At 34.4% G+C, this 18736-nt stretch overlaps 1 protein-coding gene across 1 annotated transcript; it reads right to left on the bottom strand.

Moving 5' to 3' along the window:
- Positions 1-1321: 1321 nt before the first annotated feature.
- LOC136809579 (BRCA1-A complex subunit Abraxas 1-like) lies at positions 1322-16878 on the bottom strand. Its single transcript, XM_067066115.1, has 9 exons — positions 16718-16878; positions 7615-7705; positions 5720-5756; positions 5138-5201; positions 3935-4043; positions 3347-3437; positions 3074-3217; positions 2343-2427; positions 1322-1773 (listed from the first exon to the last, which is right to left on the bottom strand). Exons 1-9 carry the CDS (start codon positions 16808-16810, stop codon positions 1687-1689), a joined length of 801 nt encoding a protein of 266 aa, XP_066922216.1. The 5' UTR covers positions 16811-16878; the 3' UTR covers positions 1322-1686.
- Between the last annotated feature and the right edge of the window lie 1858 nt (positions 16879-18736).

Genomic DNA, 18736 nt, shown 5'->3' with positions numbered 1-18736 from the left:
AGCAATATCTCAAAAAAAGAATTAGTCTTTAATAAGGATCCTTCTCTCCCGAGGTTACTCCAGCAAAATCATCGATAAAAATATAAAAAATACCAGAGGATTGACCCAGAGGACGTGCCTCTATAAAAGACAAACATACGGTTGCCGAGCAACACGCAAAAAAAAACATACTCCCATATGTTGTGTTAAGCATTCTTATTTCGTACTTTAACATACACCACTAAACTTAACTACAAATTCACCATCAACAGGCCTCAACACACTACAAAAATGAGAAGTCGAGGACTTCAACTCGGTTGTACAATTTGGCCCACTATCGCGATGAAGTTATTGAACGAGGGCCGAAAGCTTAGCTCGAGTGACAGCATTCAACTGATCCCACATTAACAAATTATTTCATTACATACTCTACCAACATCTAGTATCTTAAATTCAAAAACGAAACCGTTAAAAATCTACGAGGAAGACCTACTGATTCGTAGAAACTAGAATGAGATTGCTCCAATATGACTGGAAATAAACCTAGCTCTCAACTTCTTATAAGAAAAAAGAAATTGCTCTCATTGAGTCAAAAAAATCCCCTGGAGAAAACAATTACGATGCTAACAATAAACTACTTCGTTAATACTTTCTTAAGAAATTGCTCTCCTTGAGTCAAAAGAATCCTTTGGAGAAAACAATTAGGATGCTAACAATACTACTTCGTTAATACTTTCTTAAGAAATTGCTCTCCTTGAGTCAAAAAAATCCCCTGGAGAAAACAATTACGATGCGAAACAATACTACTTCGTTAATGCTTTCTTAAGAAATTGCTCTCCTTGAGTCAAAAAAATCCCTTGGAGAAAACAATTACGATACTAACAATACTACTTCGTTAATACTTTCTTAAGAAATTGCTCTCCTTGAGTCAAAAAAATCCCCTGGAGAAAACAATTACGATGCTAAATAATACTACTTCGTTAATGCTTTCTTAAGAAATTGCTCTCCTTGAGTCAAAAAAATCCCCTGGAGAAAACAATTACGATGCTAAACAATACTACTTCGTTAATGCTTTCTTAAGAAATTGCTCTCCTTGAGTCAAAAAAATCCCCTGGAGAAAACAATTACGATGCTAACAATACTACTTCGTTAATAGCTTCTTAAGAAATTGCTCTCCTTGAGTCAAAAGAATCCCTTGGAAAAAACAATAATTCCGTGGTTTTACATTACATACTGTACTCTTATAAATAAGTTTGAATTTGCTTAATAGTCTAGAGTTAGTCTAAACTACGTAACGTCTTTCATCGTCCAGGACACAATAAAAAATAAACAGAAATACACATAAAAATGCGATAAAAAATCTTTTCATTTTACAAAATTATACAAACGATATAATGAAATCCCATATAGCCTTCTAGGATCTACTATTTTCAACAGCACATCGATAGTATCAATTACAAGGAAATATCTTTCAAGTAAAGAAGGTATCGATGAAAAGTCTAGTAAAACGAACTTTACTGTAGCAAAGGTACCCTCCCTCTTCAAGATCTCACGTTTGCTAAAAAGTGCATTTAAATATCTATAGTATTAAACAGAACAGAGCACTAAACAGAATTTCTTGGTTTAGGTTCGCAGAATATTCATCCCAAACCATTTTTTTCACGGTGTTGGACAAAAGAAAGTTATACTATTTCAATCATGCTGTCTTCAAGTTTTCTGTTGTTTGAGTTGTTGAAATTCTTTGTGTAGTTTCTGATAATCTTGAACAGCTTGTGAAGTTTCGTTCTTTACCGTCTGTGATGAAAAAAAATGAAATCAAGAAATCAAAAAAGATTTCATCAAATAAATATAAGGTGTTTATTCAAAAGCGTTAGTTTTATGAATGAAATTTCTTTTTCGAAAAGGAATAATCTGCCAAAGAAATATCTTTCTCAATTTCGTAATTTGTAAGAACAATTTCAAGATACATATCTCGAATGAAACGTCATAATTTCCTTGTTGAAGGGTAGGGGTAAGAACCAATATAAGTCAATAAGAAATACAACCTAGTAGCAGATATTGTAAAAAAGTGGAACATTTAGTACCCTCTGCTATTTAAAAATACAACTAATGCTAATGCTAATCGGAGGACGAGCATTATTTCTTTTAAATTTCAAAGATGCGCCGGTAAAAAGTAAACCGAGTTAAGAGACTAGAAAAGTGCTAAATAGAACTCATTAGACCTAATTGACAGTAAACCCAGTTGCTTAGCATTGCATTTAAGTTTCTACAGTTTTGTAAATCAGGAATTTCATCTTTCCGGGCGTCCGGGCGTCAGAACAAAGAAAAATAGACATTAACACATAAGTATAATTAACACCTACCTTCATCAATTGAAGAGTTTTCTTGAAAAGTGAAAATGAATTATCAACAAGTTCGGATGAACCAGTGTTGGAGAAGAATTTGGAGCTGAAAAATAATATTGATATATCATGCATGGCATGTAAAAATATACCAACTTCAACTGCAAAGCCTTTCTTTTGACAGATCAAGATAAATTTATCAGTATTTAAGACGAAAATAACAAATATTGTCAAGCTCTTCGATATTTTTCAAGCAAAAGTTGAAGAGAAAAGAGGTTGTGATTATTCAAATGATCAAAAGTTAAACTGAAAAAAATCAGATATACTTTTTTTAGGGTCAGTCGAAAACATGACCTACCTCTACTGTGGCCCGGCCATGGCCTACCCTATGGCCTACCTTATGGCCCACCTTAAAACTCTAAAATATGATTCGATTGTTATCATTCGGAAAATGTGAAAACAAACTCTACGGCTGGACTAAAATAAACAAACAAAATAAGTCTTAATTAAGACTTAATTTCGCGGAAGAGTCTCTTTTGAGGAAATATTTCACTGCCAAGAAATACGCATTATTAGCGCTTCTTTGATGGCGGTAAACATGTTAAAAGTGATCTTATCGTATAAAAAAAATTTCAAGGTTTTTAAATCTCAAAAAGTTTAACAATATCCCAAGGCTTCAAAAATGCCAAATGTTCTTGTAAAAATATATGAAAACAGGTCTAAAACAAATATCAATTCATTCAAAATCAAACCTTTCCCTGTCTTTCAAAACTTCATTGAAAGACGACGTAATGCCTTGTTGTGAAGATAAAAGGCGTGAGTGCTGTTTATATTTATCTTGCTGTGTATTTTCATCTCCCAAGTTGATTATGGAACATTTAAAAGGTACTGGAAGTCTAAAAATGACGATACGAAAAAAAAGTCGGTATAAGTTGGTTTTATGATTTACAAGTGAGAGAGAGTAGAGCATAGTGACCGTAGAGCCGGAAAACAATCTTCATACCAGCACAATAAACGCAACTTACTTGTCTTTTTCACACATATAAAATTTATAATTGAAATTGAAAGTAGCCATGTTTTCTTCCATTGAAGTGGTGACCAGTAAAAAGACGAGACCTGAAAGAAAGAAAAATATAAAACCCAACATCAACATTCAGTCTGGCAAATGTTATCAACTCATCAACGCTATCATTCATATTTTTAGTAAAAAAGAGTTCTTCGTTAAAGTCTGTACTATAATTATTAGTATTATATCTGATTATATAGCACGCTTCTGCAAGTTTCGTGACCATTGTCGACCTGTCGGTGAAGTATGACTGAAGATTTCACAAGATCAAGAACGGGACAAATGAACAGCAGAGAAAAGGTACGAAATCGCAAAGAAAAGAAATGAAGAGAGGAAGGGAAAAAATAAAGATTTCATCTGGCGAGTGAAGGGGAGTCCTTGGACTTCTTGTAATGATAAGATGACCAGAGGCGAAAAGTGACACACACACCTTCTTATTAACAAGATTCTAAATTCAGTTGATATTGATTACTCTTGAGCTAAGTACATTTTGTACTACTGTACATCACCTTCAAAGAAAAGAAACATAAAAATTGGTATAACTTACGTTCGCAATTGTAAAGCTTTGAATTCAACAAATTCTTTATAACAATTTTTTCACGAAGTGATAAAAAAGGTTTGGTTCGAGGGCGTATCACATACCATCCTATTGAATTCTAAGATACAAATAAAACCAGATAAAACATGTAAAATTTGTCCGGAGGGAGCCATCTTATCTTTCCCACGACGACATATCTAATCAATAAGAAACTTTAACATGGTCCTAGTTAGACTATGATATAGTCTAAGAACAAATCACTATCTAAGAAATAGGCCCAAAGCCGAAGAAAATTCACAAACGGGCTTTGTTGCCGATAAGAGTTTACAGCCGGTAGAAGTTTCCCAGTCTTATCGTATCGTCTTTTTCTTCAAAACTCTCCCACCAATTTTTTTCCGTATACCCCCATAACACCATACCGCCGTATCTTCCGGCCTTTACTATCACTGTAACGGACGATAACATCGTCTCTAAATCCTAATAAAAGTTTCACTTTGAAATTACAGTTTAAATTTTGAGCTATTTCTGGACAAATACAATACTGAGACAAAACTCTATCGATAGTATTTTTTTTCATGTGATGCCAGTCCCGATGGACAAGAACAAACAAATATATAAATTTGAGGATAACGTGGATATTTTGACATCATACATGATTAAGGGTGGTCCATACCTTTAAAAAGTAATTAACTCTGGTCCTATTCATTGAGTTTCAAGCCCGAAGGGCTAGAGGTCAATCTCTAACCTTTCTCAGGCAAGAAAAATTGAAGCCTTAAAATATGCGCCGTATTTTTGATGACGGATTGAATCTAGCAATTCCTTTGTTTTCGAGTGATATATTTTTCGAAATTAAGCGGTAAATTTTAGTTTCAATCTGTCATTTGTGTAAAAACCAGGCGGGTCGCTCAAGGCCGCGCAACTTTGGTAGGATTTGTTGGCTTCAAATCCTACCAAAGAGATTGACCTCTAGCCCTTCGGGCTTGAAACTCAATGGTCCTATTCTCGCCATTTTAGAAATGTGTTCATAATAAACCATTTGAATATTCATGATAACTAATAGTCGGTTGAGAATATGAATTTCAGAAGTACTGAAGATTTGGGGAGTTGAAGTGCCATAAAACTCTTAGATAAAAGAAACCTTAATTTAGTCAACTAAAAATTATAAATTTCAGAATTATGTCCATAATGTGAATTTATACATTGCTCACTTACTTGTGCCTCAGTATACCGCTTTTGAAATCTACCAGCATCAATCTTTCCAAAAGAGTCATAAAAACTGAAATAGAGAAAGAAAAATTTATTCGGAATTGAATTGAACTTTTTAACCGCTATAAGGTAAACGTACTTAGTATTTTTTATTTGCAGAGATTTTCGTAAATTTCAGGAGTATACTTGACTCAAAACTTTTTTCAAAAAAAAGTAATGTGTTTCAAATTCAAAATCATAGTTATAAATTTATGCTTTTTGACTACCCCCTCAAATATCCGCAAGAAATTAGCCATTTTTCAGTACGTTTTTTTATCATGAAATAAGATACACGTTTTTTTTTATAAGAACATCCAAAATCTTTGAAGCCATTCTTAACTTTTCGAGTTTTAAGCCTAAAAATGTTCTTAGCATGTTCTTTATTTCACCATTTTGTGAGTATTTTCGCCCGTTTTCCTAAGAAAATAGGTGTTTTGGAGTCCGCAAAGCCTTAAAGTATTCTTAACTTGTTCTTAATATTTTGGCCATCAAAGCCTCATGTTCTTATACAGTTTGTTATTATAGAAAAACGTGTACGATATTCTTTACCTGAATGTTTTATTAGACCTTGTAACAGTCTGGATAGCTAAAATGGAAGTGAATAAAACAATTAAAGCAATTTAAAGCCTTTTCGAGTTATGACACCAAATAACTCCTGATTTTTTAGTTTTTCATGAGAGACATTTATTAGGGGTTGGGAAGAAGAAGATACATTTCATTTATTCAAGTCAAAAGTCACACCTTAGGTTTTCCAGGATTTTAGTGAATATTCTCTTGTTTTAAAGTAAAATTGTAAGAAAACTGTTACGATTGCAACACTCTTGCCAGAACAACAAGTACAGTCTCCAATAAAGATCTCTGTCCTCGATGCACCATTTTTTCGAAAGGGAATTTATTTAATAAAGGATGTATATTTTGAATCATTTTTCTTGTTCATTTGAGGTGAGCGTTTAAGAGAAGGAAGGCCTTTTTCTTCAAAGTAAAATGGTATTTAAAAAAAAAACGGATAGTGGTTTGCATTAAATGAGTTTTGATACACGCTTTTTTTATAAGAATATCTTCTATAAGAATATCAGGGTGAAAATTGGCCAAATCTTAAGAATACCCTAAGAATACCCTCTAGGATGAATTTCACAGAATTTGATAAGAATATAGTCATTTTGTATTTGGTTAACAGAAAAAAGCTGCTTCCTTTGGTAAAGATAGATTTAAGCTTTGAGGCAGAAATGTTATTTTAAAACCCAAATGTTCACTCAAAAGTCCAAAACTCAAATTGATCAGTTCTCATCAGGGGGGGGTCAACATCCAGATACCAGACCCATAGATGGGTGGTGGTGTCTTTTTTCCTTTAAAAGTTTGAAAAGTCAAGTTGGTATTGATGGGGGTGGGTCCCCCTTTTTTTAGAAAAAAGAGTTATCCTCAGTTGGTATTGATACCAAAATAGGGGGTGGGTACCCCTTTTTTTACATAATATGATTCATAAAGTTGGTATCCATATCAAAATGACAGCCAAACTTTCCTAATTTTTGCCCTTATAGCTAGAAAATACCCCGGGGTACATAATCAGTCTAAACAGGTTTCAATTGGATTTGTTTTAGATTTTGAGTATAATGACTGTAAATGAGTAATAAGTTTAAATGACTTTGAAGTTTGTTTATTTTGGACTTTTTCGATATTTTCAAGTTTTATTTTTGATCAAGCTTGAAGCAAAAGCATTTTTTCTGTGATAGCATTTGGTAATGAGTGAATCTATTCTGTTCTAAAATTATGTACTAATAATAGCTTCTTCTAGTTTTTGCACATCAATTATATTCAGATAATATTGATTCAGATTGATTTTGCTAGCTTCATTGGGTTTGTTTTTATTATATTGTCAGTTTTCAGTCATTTTCTATTTTAGCATATATGACATTTTTTTTGTTGTGTTGAAGAAAGAGTATTTCAAAAATGAGTTTGTTTGAAGTTTCTCTTAGTACCCTGTTTGTGTGGGAGGGGGTGGGTTCCCTTTTAAACAGCTTTAAACTCAAATTTGTCAGATTGGTATTGGTACTAAATTAGGGGGTGGGTCCCATGATATTTTGTCAAATTCAAAAAGGCATGTTGGTATCGATACCAAATTAAGGGGGTGGGTCCCCCTTTTTTCTGTAAATTATGATTTTCAAGTTGGTATCGATACCAATTTTGGGGTGGTGGTGTTAACTTAGCTCAAAAGGTCAAAAGTCAGGTTTTTGGGCTATGGGTTGGTATTATAAATGTTGACCCCCCCCTGTTCTCATGTTTGTAAAAAAGTCAAGTCTAAAAAAGTAAAAATACATTCACCCTCAATTTTGGCACTTTCTTAAGAATATTTAACCCTCATCCAAAGTACACTATTCTTATAAAACAAATCGTGTACTTGAAAAGTGAAAGGTGAAAATCTTAAAATTTGTAGTAGATTAACTTACTCATCTCGGTTTTAACAAAGTCGTCATCGTGATAAGAATCTGTTATTTTGCTGACCTTGCAATCTTTTGAGCATCCTTGCAAAAGACCTTCCTATAAATAACAAAAAGAATTTACATTTACTTTAAATGATCATGGGAAATTGCTAGCTGATTATGGCTGATTCAAGCTACCTCATTCTAATAGGTTGCCCAACAATCTGAGTATATATTATTAAAAAACTGTGTGGTTGATTGTAGTCAAATTATGTATACTGGTAGAAAAGACTGAAACATCGTTTTTGACCCCTGCATATAGGTGAGGGTCTTGGATCTTTAATATCTTTATCTTTATAAACCCTTATCAGTCCTCCTTCGACCTTGCATGACTATAGGTTACTTTATGTAATATCGTTTACAAGCTTTTTTTAGCTAAAAATAAATCACTGAACAAAGAATATTTTACATGACCCTACCCTGCAAAGGGGGATGGTACTAGAGGTTCCATTGAAACTGATCCCTAGAAATAGCCTCAGTTAGGTGCCACCTACGCAGCTATGGGTCACCAGCATTACGAACTGAGATGGAGGATAAATCATAAATTCTAGCTCAATTTGGTTGCAGCGCTTTGTCTGTTCATAGTATTCCATTATAAATCTTTTTTCTAGAAAAAATTCAGTCTCGATGAAATGGTTTTCTTTTTTTGCTTAATTCTCAAATTTCTTGAATTCTTCCAGTTTTTGGGTTTCAGAAGTCGATGACCCCTCTTTAATATCGCTTAGATAATAAAAAGTGTGCACTTGATGTCAGAAAACTTCTAAGAAGGACTGTTTTACCATCGCAGAGCCGCAAAGAGAAAATTTTTGGTTGAATAATTCAACAAATAAAGAACTATAAAAAAGTATAAATCAACCTACTATTTTCTATTCCAATTTGCCTTCACTATGGTAACTTTCGGGCCTTACGGATAATAATACTATAACCGCGACCTATTGCAATTCTTCAAAAGTGAAAACATACTACAGGCTGTTTCATGCTTACAGGATTGTCATATGAACTTTTTATCTTTTGGTGCTAGAGATTTTATTTTAGGTATAGAGGTATTAAACTTAAAATAAATATTTATTTTTCCATATAACATTAAAGTTTTTCTCCTCTAGAACACCTGTTGAAGTAAAAATCAGTGTTTTCAGATTCCAACAGGCTACTACCTTTTAAAGAACGTACTGTGAAATTGGGTAATTGGTAATTGGCATCACTGGAAGGAAACGTGCATAGATTCCATTTTACAGACCAACTAAATCAGTATTACTTCTCTTCAAAGTATTGACATGTAAACATAATGACAAAATTACTTGACAATAAGGAAACGTACAAGGCAGCTTGGAAAAAACCGTGTGTTTTGTTTTTGATATAAATAAGATGTCATATTCTTTTAACACCCCCTGGCAGCTGACAATTAGGCTAGGCAAGACTTACTTATTTTCTCTTTCCCGCACCTTCTACAAAAACAAAGCAACAGCGAACGGAAACACACATTATAAAAACTTTATATCGCAAACAAAGAAATCTTGTTGTAAATTTAAATAGGAAAGCAAAAAGAAAGTATATCATGATTTAGGGACATCGCAAAGCTTTTGGAAATCAGTGAAGCCCTAATTTTCTGAAAAGATCCAAAATCATGAAAAAATCTTTTTGCTTGAAAATTCAAAACTGATAGACGATGAAGCCACCATCGCTAAAAATTTTAACAACTTTTTTGTAAATCTTCCCACAGATCTTGAGATTCGCTGTCGAACCATCCAAGTATTATACGCATCACTGAATCCATGTCTAAAAACAAATCTTTTTCCTTCAGTGATGTAAAGCCTGAAGACATACATCGTGTCATACTCAAGCTAAATCAAGATAAATCTGTCAGCGGTCCTTTCTCAGTGAAATTAATAAAAATGCTTTCTGATATCCTGTCAGAACCATTATCGAAACTCATAAACCTTGCTTTCAATTCATCCAAATTCCCCCAAAGTCTTAAGAAGGCAAGGGTTACTCCTGTTTACAAAAAGGAAGATAAGTTTCTGAAGAAAAATTATCGACCAATTAGTATTTTACCAGCTTTTTCTAAAATTTATGAGAGAATAATGCATAACCAACACTCTTCCTACTTCGATGACATTTTCGATTCAAGACTCTGCGGGTTTAGAGCTAAACACAGCACTCAGCATGCATTAATACAAATGATTGGTCAATGGCATCAAAGTCTTGATGGGTCTAGAAAAGTGGGGGCAGTTTTGATGGACCTATCGAAGGCTTTCGATTGCGTTGATCACAAACTTCTGGTTACAAAGCTCAGAGCCTACGCAATTGATACAAAGAGTCTTGAACTTTTGAAATGTTATCTAAGTAATCGCTATCAGAGAACAAAAATCGGCGCTGAATACAGCGAATGGCAAGAGATCACTCTAGGTGCTCCACAAGGCTCGATTCTCATGCCTCTTTTATTTAATATTTTCATAAATGATTTATTTCTTTTTATTGTGAAAGCTAGCATTTGCAATTTTGCCGATGTTAATACCTTACACTCGTGTGCTGAAAGTCTTGCAGAAGTCATCTCGAATCTTGAGTTTGACCTGGAAATAATCTTTGACTGGTTTCTAAACAACTACCTTGCTGCAAATCCTGGTAAATTTCAAATGCTAGTTTTAGGAAATCGGAATATTCCTATAGAAATCACTGTCAGAAATTTAACTATAAAATCTACGAATTCTGTTGAGCTCCTCAGTATTACCATTGATAACAATCTCTTTTTCGAATTACATATCAATGATCTTTACTCTAAAGCTAGGTCAAGAGTCTGGAGCCTGAACAGAATTCGCAATTATCTAAATTTTGACCAACGAAAGTTGATATTTAACGCTTACATCATGTCAACATTTAACTATGCACCAATAATTTGGATGTTTTGTAATAAAACTACATATGAAGAAATCACCAAAGTCCATAAACGGGCATTGAGAAAATTACTTTGTGATTTCAGAAATGACTATGAGGGTTTTATTGCAAAACGCCAAATGTAAAACGGTTCATGAAATTCAGCTTTGCTTTCTACTTTGTGAGGTGTACAAATCCGAAAATAAATTAAATCCAAAGATCATGCAACAAATCTATATAACGAAGGAAATAAAATTTAACTTCCGAAACAAAGTTTTGATGACAATACCTAAGGCTAAGTCTCAACGTTTTGGAATCAATCCTTTTTATTCTGAGGAAGCCTGATCTGGAATCAAATCCCAGAAAAAATTAAGCTCAAACCATCAATCGTTTCTTTCAAATCCTCGCTGAAAGAAATAAACCTTACAAATATTTGTCTTTGTAAAATATGTATGTAAAAATTTTTTATCTTATATATTCTTTATTATAGTATTGCGTATTCTCTACAGTTGGTATTAATTAGTATTTTACTATAACTATGTCAGACCAACATTAAATAAATCAAAAAATAAAAAATAAAAAATATTCCAACAATACAATGCTTACACAGTTGACACATAATACACATTGACAGAAGTATTCCCATGCAATATTTGTATTGAAATCTGCAATAAAAACGAAAGTGGTCTCTTCTTCTCAAGTGTCTTCCGTAAGTTGCTCCATCGGAAAGATTTCTTTTTTAATTTCAACCAATCAGGCTAGCTCTAAAGCTCTAAAACAGCATCTCAGTAACATGGAGACAAGATTATGATTCCAAACAATTTAGCACTTTCGTAGCATTAATCTTTGATACTCATTTCGGCGATACGCTAAGTGTTACTAACTGTCCTGCAAACTCATAAGGAAAGATTGGGTATTATCTCCAGTATATTTTGAAATTGATTTCTTGTGTGTAATCAATAATTGAACTAAAGACAATGTAAGCTTAAACTCCTATATCAGGATTAAAAACTAGGCTAGCCTTACCTCTTTTATTTTTCCCTATACAACAATACAATGCTGACAAGTTGACACAACATATTGGCAAGTAATCACTGTGAGAGAAGTTTATATTGAAATTTACAACAAAAACGAAAGTGGTTTCTTCTACTGATTGCTTCCCAGCGCTCCTTCACAGCAGCTGTTTATCAAATTTCCACCAATGAGGTTGTCGCATTTCAAACGGCCCTTCTTTTTGGCACCCGTAGCCTTTCAGTACCTTGCACGACGGGCGGCTGTAGAATCCCACAATTCATATATTCATTTCAATCCGTGAACCATGGCTTAGGTTTTTTCTCATCTTCAATTTACTGAAGAAAGCGGGAATTTGATGCGAGAGTTAGATTGTCAACAAAGTGCCGTAAAAAATCATTGAATAAAAGAAGAACTTAAAATCTTAAATATTTTCATTTTGAAGAATTGGTGGAAAAAAGTGAAACATAGAAAAGTTTCATTTTTCATTTACATTAATGGAAATGGGGGATTTGGAAAATTTTCTATGTTTAGTTTTTTGCACAAACCCCTGTAACTATGGGTAAGCACCCCGTTACTAAGATGTTGGCTTGAAATCGAAAATGAAACCACTCAAAACGAAAGTAAAATCGGTTGTACTCGAAATCCCATAATTTTGATATACCGTCAACTGCTCAAACTTGGGACAATTGGTCGAAACATGGGACTGTTGATATTCTGGCCTTGACAACAAATTTGTTTGATAACTCCATCAAGTTTATCAATCATACTTTCTGTCATAACATGTCACAATAACTCGTGTGTGCTCCACTACGGAACAACTTTAATATTTCGATTTAAAAGCCTACTCGGTGCGAAAGAGAAATTGTGTATTTTCCAATAGGCTGTTCATTGACTCAAATCAAATGACTTTGGAGGTTCGGTGAAATGGTGACCGAATTGCCGTCCCATGTTTTGTCAGATAGTCCCATATTAGAGCAGTTGGTGGTACAAGTTTAAGTCCATCAGTTAGTCACACTAGCCTCCCGCCAAAATGCGTATCAAAGATTAATGCTGCAAAAGCGCTATATCGTTTACTTGACTCGCAAGCAAAAATATGTGCCGCAAAACTTCTAAAGGGATTCATGAAAAAATAACCCAGCGCTTTTTAATGAAATTAACATATTCGAAAACCATGAGAAATTGCCTAAAATTTGAGCCGTAGATGAAAAAATTTGAGCCAAGCCAACCTTAAAAACTAATTTGAAGATCAACTTCCCAAGAAAAAGATCTACGGGGGAGACAGAACCCACCTAGATCCACTCACCACCGGATAGGCTATTTGCCGGAAATTTTACCGGACCTCAATCACTGACCCATTTACATGTGCGGAATTATTTTTACTTTAGCGTATAAACAAGGCCTTAGAAATCGAAGCGCTGTCTCGGGAATTGAATGACAAAATTTGGTTGGTTGATATTCTGGCTCCTGCACGTTCGCAATTGGTCATTTTGTCTCCTTTTAAGTTTTCAAGTTTTAATTAATTGTCTTGGGAACTTGAACTTGATTCAGGTAACTCTCATCGTTGTTGTTGCAAATACATCCTGTAGATGACGGGATGAGCTGGAGTTTTTACAAGATACTTCACTAATTGGTCATTTGAAGTGATAGAGATGACGCGTTCTTTAGAAAAAGTAATAAGATTCTTTTATTACATCTTAACGACCAACCAAATCAAATAAGAGCTTGTAAAAACTCCAGCTTGACCCTAGATGACTGATGTTGTTTTTTCTGAAAGCTTGATTTCCTAGTGTGACTAAACTGTCTATACTGCTGGGAAATGAAAGTTACTTGCACTCCAAATCCCGTAATCTTGATAAAGGAGTTTAAGCATAGACTGAAAGATGGCGGCTGAAGCTAAGAATGGAATGGAATGACATACCTAAATCTTTGAATACAATCGTTAAATGGATCATAAAATCGTAAAATGGAAAATAAACTTTTTATGTATCTTTTTTTTTTTTTTTCCAATTTATTTAACATTGGTCTGACATAGTTATAATTAAATACTAATTAATACCAACTATATAGAATACAATAATATAGTATAGAATGATAAATTAAAAAAAAAAATTTTATGTACACATATTTTACAAAGACAAATATTTTTAAGATTTAATTTTTCTTTCAGTGAGGATTTAAAAGATTCAATAGAGGATTTGAGCTTAATATTTTCAGGAATTTGATTCCAGAGCAGGCTTCCTCGAAATAAAAAGGATTGAATTCCAAAACGAACAGAGCTTGCCTGAGGTATTGACATTAAGATTTTGTTTCGGAAGTTGAATTTGATTTTCTTTGTTACGTAAATTTGTTGCATGAACTTTGGATTCAATTTGTTCTCAGATTTATAAACCTCACATAGTAAAAAGCAAAGATGAATTTCATGCACAGTTTTACATTCGGCGTTTTGAAACAATACTTCATAATCATTTCTAAAATCACAGAGTAATATTCTTAAAGCCCGTTTGTGAACTTTCGTGATTTCTTGGTATGTAGTTTTATTACAAAACATCCAGATTATTGGTGCATAATTAAATATTGACATGATATAAGAGTTGAAAATCAACTTTCGTTGATCAAAAGTTAGATACATACGAATTCTGTTTAAGCTCCATACTCTTGATCTAGCTTTAGAACAAAGTTGGTTGATATGAATATCAAAAGAAAGATTATTGTCAATGGTGATACCAAGGAGCTCAACAGAGTTCGTAGATTTGATAGTTATATTTCTAACAGTAATTTCTACAGGAACATTTCGATTTCCTAAAACCAACATTTGAAACTTTCCGGGATTTGCGGCAAGGTAGTTGTTTGAAAACCAGTCTAAGATTGCTTCTAGGTCAAACTCAAGATTTGAGATGACCTCTTCAAGAGTGTCCGCACAAGAGTGTAAAGTATTATCATCGGCAAAATTGCAAGCTGGCTTTTACAATAAAGAGAAACAAATCATTTATAAAAATATTGAATAAAAGAGGCCCGAGTATTGAGCCTTGAGGAACACCTAGAGTGATTTCCAACCATTCGCTATATTCGGAGCCGATTTTTGTTCTCTGATAGCGATTACTTAGATAACATTTCAAAAGTTCAAGACTCTTTGTATCGAGTCCATAGGCTCTGAGCTTTGCAACCAGGAGTTTATGGTCAATGCAATCAAAAGCCTTTGATAGGTCCATTAAAACTGCCCCCACCTTTCCGGACCCATCAAGACTTTGATGCTTTTGTCCAATCATTTGAATTAATGCATGCTGGGTGCTGTGTTTAGCTCTAAAGCCACAGAGTCTTGAATCGAAAATGTCATCGAAGTAAGAAAGAAAGTTGGTCATGCATTATTCTCTCATAAATTTTAGAAAAAGCTGGTAAAATACTAATTGGTTGATAATTTTTCTTCAGAAATTTGTCCTTCCTTTTTATTGCGACGAGCTCGCTGTTTTTTTCTATTTGCGGCCGGGTGAGATATATTTTTTCCAAAAAAAAGTTCACCCGGCCGATTTCCGGAAACAAGACTTTTTTTTTTTGGCCTCGGACGTAAAAATTTTTGGGTTTGCATTTTTCCATCCATTTTTGGAGTACATTCTTGGAGGAAACTGCCAACCAGCCAGCAGCCAAAACAACCGCGTGTAATGGGTGGTTTAAAATTATGACCTTTGAACACTGTGACCTTCGACCCCAAATAAATGGCGCATGTATATGTAATGATAAACAAAGTCAAAATGAATAAAATCTTTGAACGAAGGAAAGGTCATTGACAGAAAAAGTCTGACAAATTTACCGACTCACCGACTCAATTCTACTCAACTTTCGAGAGTCAGTCGGGCGACGTGAAACGAAGATATTTGTGACCAGACGGTGTCAATCGAACGAATCGAACGCCGAATCAATCGAACGCAATTGAACGCAATCGAATACTTGCAATTCGATTGTCGAACGCAATCGAATCGCAATCGAATATTACCCAGGATTTGCTGTTCGATTGCTTCGATTACGTTCAATTGTATTCGATTACGTTCGATTGATTCAATTGTATTAGATTTTATTCGCTTTGGTATGTATGGTACTGAAGCGCTCGGCCGACCACGCTAAAAAGCTCTAACAGAGTGATCCAATTTAATTTAATCGCAATCAAACTCATCGACGAAATCAAAGATTAATCCAATGTTAATTGACAATCAATCGAACCAATCGAACATAGTCAACTATCAATCGAACCAATCTATCCTTACTCGAACGCAATCGAACACAATCGAATATTACCCAGGAATCGGCCGTTCGATTGAGATTCGATTACGTTCGACAATCGAATCGCAATTATTCGATCGCGTTCGATTACGTTCGATTGGTTCGATTGCGATTTGTGTTCGAAGTTGTTCGATTGACACCGTCTGGTCTGGTTGTGATTGCCGCCTTATTAGTCCTTAGACCAACTATGCCAGACCCCCGCGCTCGATAGGATCGATCATCGGAACGGCTCGATGACGGATCGATATGTGATCGATGGATTACTTAACGATCCGGATAGGAGATCGATAGAGGATCGATACTCAAGATTTTTTTAAGCTTATGATTAGTTATCGATTATTTATCGATCTATCATCGATCTTTCATCGATCTCGATTTACGATCGATAACAAATCGATTAACGATCGATGACAAATCGATTAACGATCGATGACGAATCGATTAACGATCGATGACGAATTGATATACTCGATTGAAATACTAGCTCGATAATGGATCAACGAAGGATCGATACTCAAGACTTTTTAATGGCTGAATCTTCCATCGATCTCCTATCCGGATCGTTAAGTAATCCATCGATCACATATCGATCCGTCATCGAGCTGTTCCGATGATCGATCCTATCGAGCGCGGGGGTCTGGCTGGACTATGGTATACAATAGCTATTTTTGATCCCAGTCTAAAAAGGCAAAAACTCCTGACTGTGCTTTAATTTGATGCTGGAGATTTTAATTATTAAAACCTGAGTATATCTCCCACTTCTTTATTAAAAAATATAAACAAAAAATAGAAATAAAAATATTCTCAAAACTTTCTTATCTTTTTTTTTAATGAAAACATACTTTTTTGTGACCTATCATGCTATTATCAGGAATCTTCTGTTAATAAAATGAAAGCTAAAAATCGACATTACCTCTTTTGAATCAGCTTTTGAAGCTAAGGATAATATTTTTGCAAGGACATAACTTGACATGAAGACTTTCACTTTCTCATCATGCTCCGCCATTTTCTAATTTATTTCCCGGTTTCGAAGCAAGCTTTCTCTTTCGCGCCTTTTTCTTTAAAACCCTATTTACATTATCTACATTGAAAGAGTTGGTAAATGCCTCCTTCACTTACTACGTCATATAGACCAGGTTTTAATTTTTTAAGTGAACTCTGAACAGTCAGGAACTATTGCAAATTAGGCTATGTTCGCTGATTCTGGCCTAACTTGGATACGATGGCTTAATTAAGCCAGAAATCGTAGCCTAATTAGGCTGGAAGGAACAAAATTCCAATTTTTGACTTGGATTTTAAAATCCGCGTCAATATTAAGCTTAAAATGTCAAATTCTTATTTATTTGAATAAGTTCCGAATGTTTTTTGGGTAAAATTTGAGCGGACTGAGAAAATATTCAGTTTTTAAATATTATGCTGTTTCAGCAAAATTATGTTTATATATATACAGCAGTACAGTCGAAATTATTTCAAGATTAATGTAAACAAACGTAATCCAAGCTTTACTTTTGAAACATGTTTTATCTATCTATTTTTATCTTCATAATAAACTTGTTTTGTACACTTTTAGATTTTATAAACAACCTTGTCAGCTATAATATGTAAAAAACGTAAAATAGACCTTCCTCATTTTAAATATTTAATCAATAATCTATCAAGTGTAAATGAAATATCTTAATAACATATCTTTAAGATCAGCAAAACCAAAAAACTATACTTTCAAAGCCCACGATAACAACAATATATTATGATACTAATTTTTTTTCGTTTTTCAGACAAAAAATGGCGCGCTGCATGTAGAACTTAAATCGGCTTAATTTGGCTATCATGGCCAAATTAAGCGGCATACCGGATAAGTGGGATGGGGGAACCTGGGAACCTAAAGTGGGAACCTAAATGAACACCTGAAAAGTGGGATGGGGGAACCTAAGTGGGAACCTAAATGAACACCGGAAAAGTGGGATGGGGGAACCTAAGTGGGAACCTAAATGAACACCGGAAAAGTGGGACGGGGGAACCTAAGTGGGAACCTAAATGAACACCGGAAAAGTGGGATGGGGGAACCTAAGTGGGAACCTAATTTTTTATTTTTTTTATTTTTTTTTTAATTTTTTTTTTTTTATAGCAATATATTTCGCACGTCTATTGACCTCCTACGAAACAGAACTTTTCATTTTACATTTTATAAAGTTTTTTCTCCCTTTCTTTTATCAAACGCACTTTGAAGACTTGTAAGGATGGTGCCTCAACAATATCTTCTTCTAGATCATTCCAAGGTTTCACACTTCTGTAAAAAAGAGAGTTGCTTTGGTAGCCTCTCATACCGTCATTAGCAAAGTTCCTTTGAAGCTCGTAATCATGCTGACGTCGTGGTCGTGTTCGAGGAGTAAATTTCTCTGATCTTATAGACTCGTCATAAATGTGGAGGTTCTTGAAAACTTCCACCATATCACCAACTTGCCGCCTGGTCTTTAGGCTAGGTAGATTGATGAGTCGTAGCCGATCTTCGTATGAGTAGTTTCTATAGCAACTAACTAGCCTTGTAGCTCTTCGTTGGACGCCCTCGATTGCATTGATATGTTTGATTAGCCTTGGAGACCATACTACATGTGCATATTCCAAATGGGGTCTGACAAATGCAATGAAAAGCGTTCGAAACATATCTGGTGAGAGAAATTCGAAGCTCCTGCTAATCAAGCCAACGATAGAGTTAGCTTTCTTGATTTTACTGAATATATGGGCTTCAAAGGTCAGGTCACTATCGATTATCACTCCTAGATCTTTTTCTTGGTCAACATGTTCTAGAACAGATCCTGATAGGGATGGACATATTTGATGTTCCAAAATTTACCCAGTGTTAAAACATGACACTTGTTCAGATGAAATTCTAAAAGCCGGACTGGCTTTGACCAAATTTTAAACCCTTAGAGTG

Source organism: Clytia hemisphaerica, unplaced genomic scaffold (genome assembly GCF_902728285.1).
Source record: "Clytia hemisphaerica strain Z4C2 unplaced genomic scaffold, Clytia hemisphaerica genome assembly, whole genome shotgun sequence".
Taxonomy (NCBI): domain Eukaryota; kingdom Metazoa; phylum Cnidaria; class Hydrozoa; order Leptothecata; family Clytiidae; genus Clytia; species Clytia hemisphaerica.
Note: the sequence above shows the minus strand (reverse complement) of the source record. Positions and strands in the feature narration are given on the sequence as shown.

What these genes read in the sequence shown, in the direction of transcription:
- LOC136809579 (XM_067066115.1), bottom strand. Translation starts at nt 16,810, where the DNA reads ATGGCGGAGCATGATGAGAAAGTGAAAGTCTTCATGTCAAGTTATGTC. An exon ending in AGCGGTATACTGAGGCACAA is followed by an intron (nt 4,044 to 5,137) that starts GTAAGTGAGCAA and finishes TTTGTATCTTAG; the next exon opens with AATTCAATAGGATGGTATGT. An exon ending in TATATGTGTGAAAAAGACAA is followed by an intron (nt 3,218 to 3,346) that starts GTAAGTTGCGTT and finishes CGTCATTTTTAG; the next exon opens with ACTTCCAGTACCTTTTAAAT.